The following is a 4,551-nucleotide window of genomic DNA, read 5'->3' as shown; positions in this document are numbered from 1 at the left end:
TATGAAAATCAGTTAAAAACAACAGTTATATTTCCGCTGTGTATATGAAATTGCGTATATTCCCAGCATTAAGCCTGTCTTTCTTTTCTAGACCAAAGCTGCAGAGATAATCCATATGAGACCTCATCCCTCCTCTCAGGCATACGCAGATCACCACTGATCACGGTTTACACACACACATGCTCGCACTGGAAGCTGAATGATATAGCAACAGATAACACAGTGACATTAATTTTTCTAACAAAGTATTCACAATTACAAGTAGCCCAGGATCTTGACTGAGGCTGTCGTCATGAGTATTAAACAAGCCTGCATCTTTCTCAGAGGAGGAACCAGGAGACAAGTAAGTCAAAATGGTTTTATGGTTTTACAGCATAGTTTATGGATTCAGGGTGGTGTTTTTTTACTATTTGCCTGTCTTAGCTTATAGTAGTTTTTCTACTGTTTATGAAGGAATTAAGTATTAATTATTCTGTATGTGATTATTATCATTTTCATTTAGGTTTTGGTTTACCAGGAATATAAATTTAACTTTTATCTGTAGATTATTTATGATACAGATATTGTTTTGTTATTATAGTCCTTCTCACATAGTGTTATTTGAGGTTAATGGGAAAAGAAGCTTAAAATACTAGTCCCCTTGTGGAGTAAAGGTGTGAGGGCAAAGTTTTTAGCTGCATGGTGCATTAAGGCAAAGGCACTGGCATTCAGTCAGTTTCTGTACTTCGTCCCTAAATTTAAATAATGCATTTACAGAAAACCTTTAGGACTTTATATGCACTTAATATATAACATAGTAAGTAAGTTGCACTCTGCACTCATCACTTATATTTATATTTGGACCAGGAATTTAAATTTCTAGGAAATCTGGGCAAATGTTGTAATCCCAAAATGACCTGTATGTCTGTGACACACACAGATGACATATTTACAGATGCCAGAGACACATGAACAGAAATGTGTCTGGATATTATTAGAAATAAGTATAGAAATATGCATAAATGTGTGCTGATCAGAACTGGGGATTTACATATGTAATATACAATACATATGTGATATACAATAGTCCAGGAACCCTCCTGTGGAAGGTGTAGCTAAAAGTAGATGCAAAAGACATTTAAACCCACTCAGATATTCAGAACAGTTCTTTGACTTTAATTCTTGTAAAATCCTTAGATTTCAAATGCAATAGAAATGCATATTCCAGCCTATATGTTTCACAACTGTGAGTTTTTTACATTTATCATGTACCAAAATGATATACTCTAAGTTCACATGCACAACAATATTACAGGGGCAGGGAGGGGCAGAGAACATATGGTCGGATGTGCTGGTGCATATTAGGATGTTGAATGAAAATATAAGTTCACCACTTGAGAAAAACTCAAAAATCTAGCTCTGACGTCTGTTATGTAATATCACAATAATTGTTATTTTTAGTGTATGATCTAATTTTAAAAAATGTGTGAAAGTCCCAACAGTTAATAGTCTAGAATCACATCGAAAATGTTAAGACATCTTGCGACAAACAATTTCAACGGATGTGATAAGCGTGTTCTTATTCCCCGGAGATGTAATTTCTTATCTGCAAAACATATTTACAGGAGTTTATGGAGCTTATATGTTATTGGCTTGCAGAATGACACAATGTGATAACTGTGAATATAACAATAGTTGTACATTTTGTGGTAAATTACTTTATACTAACATTTGTATTTATGCCATTATTAATTTGCAGACAAGAGCTCTTACACAAGATGAGATCGAAGGTAACTGCTGTTTTTATACTCTAAGATATACTTGTTAGAGTGCTGTATAATACATTTTTCTTGTTTAGTCACATGTCATTCTCAATGTTGGGTCTGTATGTTCTCTAGAGCTGCAAGAGGCTTTTGTAGAATTTGATAAAGACAAGGATGGTTTCATAAGTTGTAAAGACTTGGGGAACCTGATGAGGACCATGGGTTACATGCCGACTGAAATGGAGCTGATACAACTGAGCCAGAACATCAACATGAATTGTGAGTAATGTTGTCTACTTCATGAGATAAGAGAAAAAAATAAATCATACTTTGGAGATTTAAAAAAATAAAACCTTTCATTACTTCTTTTAAAATATGAGGTAAAACAAACTGAAGACTGATTTATGGTTTTGAAAGTTTAAGGAAATGTGTCTTTCAGGTGTGTCTCCAGAGATACAGAAAGTATTTGAATATTCCTATCTCAAAAGTAGCTTACCAAGCGTTGGTAGAAACAAGCACCATTGAAACATATATTGTCTGTTTGCTTATCATATGGCAGTTGTTCATATAAATTGTACAGCAGAGCACAGATAGCATCTTAGTTATGATATACTTGAAAATCACATCTGACAGTTGAACGTGAGCTCTGTGAACACTGCGTGTCGAGAGCAGATTGTTATTTAAAACAAGGAAGATAACTGGCCAGTGAATATGGCTTAGGTGTGCTTATGTGCATGATCTACATTGTATTCCACTGACCACTTCCACTTGCAGCAGAGTGAAAAGTAGGCACATAGACATATGTGTTTTATTTTGATTTATAACAGTCAAACTTTGCTAACGCTGTGTTTTCCTGCTGCTGTCTGACTATAGTTATAATGTCATGTGTCTCATTGCAGTGGGGGGGCGGGTGGACTTTGAAGATTTTGTGGAACTAATGACCCCAAAGCTTTTGGCTGAAACTGCAGGGATGATTGGGTTGAAGGAACTTAAAGAGGCATTTAGAGAGGTGAGCTCAACATACCTTTTCTTTCTTTTTGGTCTTTGGCACCCCATAGTGGATAGTAAATGAACATACCGTAAAGGCTGACATCTGGCAAAACATTATGTTATGATTGAAATATGTATCTAAACTGCCCAAAATCTTTGCAGTGTATTGGGTATGCAATGTAAAAGATATATTTTACACATGTGTCGATGTAATAAATTAACATTCTAGTTTGTTATGTTTTTTTAAAAAACACTAGATATACCAATTAATGCCATTTTTCATGTATTGCAAAAAAACACATTTTGTCTAAAACTATATTAACTAGTAATAAATGCAATACATATATATATATACATATATAAATTAAGTAATATATTTCTGAATACATATCAGTAAATATTACCAATGTTATATCAAAATGTGCATTCATTATGTTTATTTTTATATTCTTAAAGCAAAATAAGAATATATTGGCATGTATTGTCAAATGCTGTGTGAGAACTTAAAATGTGGGGGTTTTTTATATATTTTTCAGTATATGTCAATATATGCTAGTTCCGTAAGTCTTATTCCCTTCTCCTACAGTTTGATATAGATGGTGATGGTTCTATCACATCTGATGAGCTGAGACATGCCATGGTAAAGTTATTAGGAGAACAAACCAGCCAAAATGAAATTGACGCTGTGGTCAAAGAAGCTGACAACAATGGAGATGGAACAGTTGACTTTGAGGGTGAGATACAAGGGAATACTGTACACACACACACCTACACACGCACAAACTGATTTAGTCTTTTGTAGCCTTATAGTGACTTCTGCTGCCTAATATTGCATTCACATGGATTGAGGCAGACGGCAGAAGGTAAATCTGATATCATTTCAGTGGATGAGAGGAGTAGGCGAAATTAGAAGAGGCTGGTATAGAATATAAGTAGGCAATTTAGTAAGTAATTTAGTTTTTTCAGTTCTGTTCAGCTTTGGTTTTAAAGCTGCATTTTATAGCTACAAGCAAGACACTATTAACTTTTGGTTCGGATCTGAATAAAGGGATGGATCCAGGAAATGTCCTCAATTTCATTGACATTGATTGAGAGTGGGCATTTTTGACATTTTCATTAATTTCTCAGGGAATAATACATGGCTCTTGATGCTAACCATCAGGCTTAATTAGTTGGCTGGTATCTGTGAGTGAGAACAAAAAGGGGAAAGCTGGTCCTTGGCTGAGGTATGCGCTCTACTGAGTGCCATTCTACTTTAAAATATTCTGTTCCATTTTGTACAAATGACACAATGCAACTTAACTTATTATTTACATTCAGCAGAAAGTATACTGTATGTATTTTGAAGTTCTAGCTAATTGTAATCAGTTTGCTATAAACCTAAAAATGTGGCTAATCAATATCTTCTATTCTTTTTACAGAGTTTGTGAACATGATGTCACAGAAATGAGGGCAACAGAATAAATGGATTACTGTGAATAGAGAGGATGCATTTTGTACTGAATTTTATGCTGATTATAACATACTTTTTTTGACAAATTTTACCTAATTTCCCTGTTAAGTGGCATCTGCATCATGTGCAGCTAATTAATCTCAAGTGAAGAAGTTTTTTCTTTTTGTTAAAAAATGAATGGATTTAAAATTGTAAATTGGAATAGTAGCATTAGACAGCCACATGATCATATTTTTGGAGATCAGTTTGGCAAATTTGAAAAGTTTATTGTTTATTTGCCTGTGAATTCCCAAACTTTTCCTACAGAGCAGTGACTCTCACAAGTTTAAACTGGAAGAACTATTAAAGGTGTCTACAATGTCAAGC

General features: G+C 34.2%; 1 protein-coding gene across 1 annotated transcript; it reads left to right on the top strand.

Moving 5' to 3' along the window:
- Window positions 1-292: 292 nt before the first annotated feature.
- Window positions 293-4,182, top strand: cabp5b (calcium binding protein 5b; the record flags this gene model as incomplete). The annotated part of the gene is made up of 6 exons (XM_084371236.1): window positions 293-343; window positions 1,739-1,769; window positions 1,878-2,021; window positions 2,642-2,751; window positions 3,319-3,466; window positions 4,154-4,182. 6 exons carry the CDS (start codon window positions 293-295, stop codon window positions 4,180-4,182), a joined length of 513 nt encoding a protein of 170 aa, XP_084227362.1.
- Window positions 4,183-4,551: the final 369 nt, after the last annotated feature.

Source organism: Pagrus pagrus (genome assembly GCF_965226575.1).
Source record: "Pagrus pagrus genome assembly, chromosome: 13".
NCBI classification, from domain to species: Eukaryota; Metazoa; Chordata; class Actinopteri; order Spariformes; family Sparidae; genus Pagrus; species Pagrus pagrus.
This window is presented reverse-complemented; position numbering and strand designations above follow the sequence as displayed.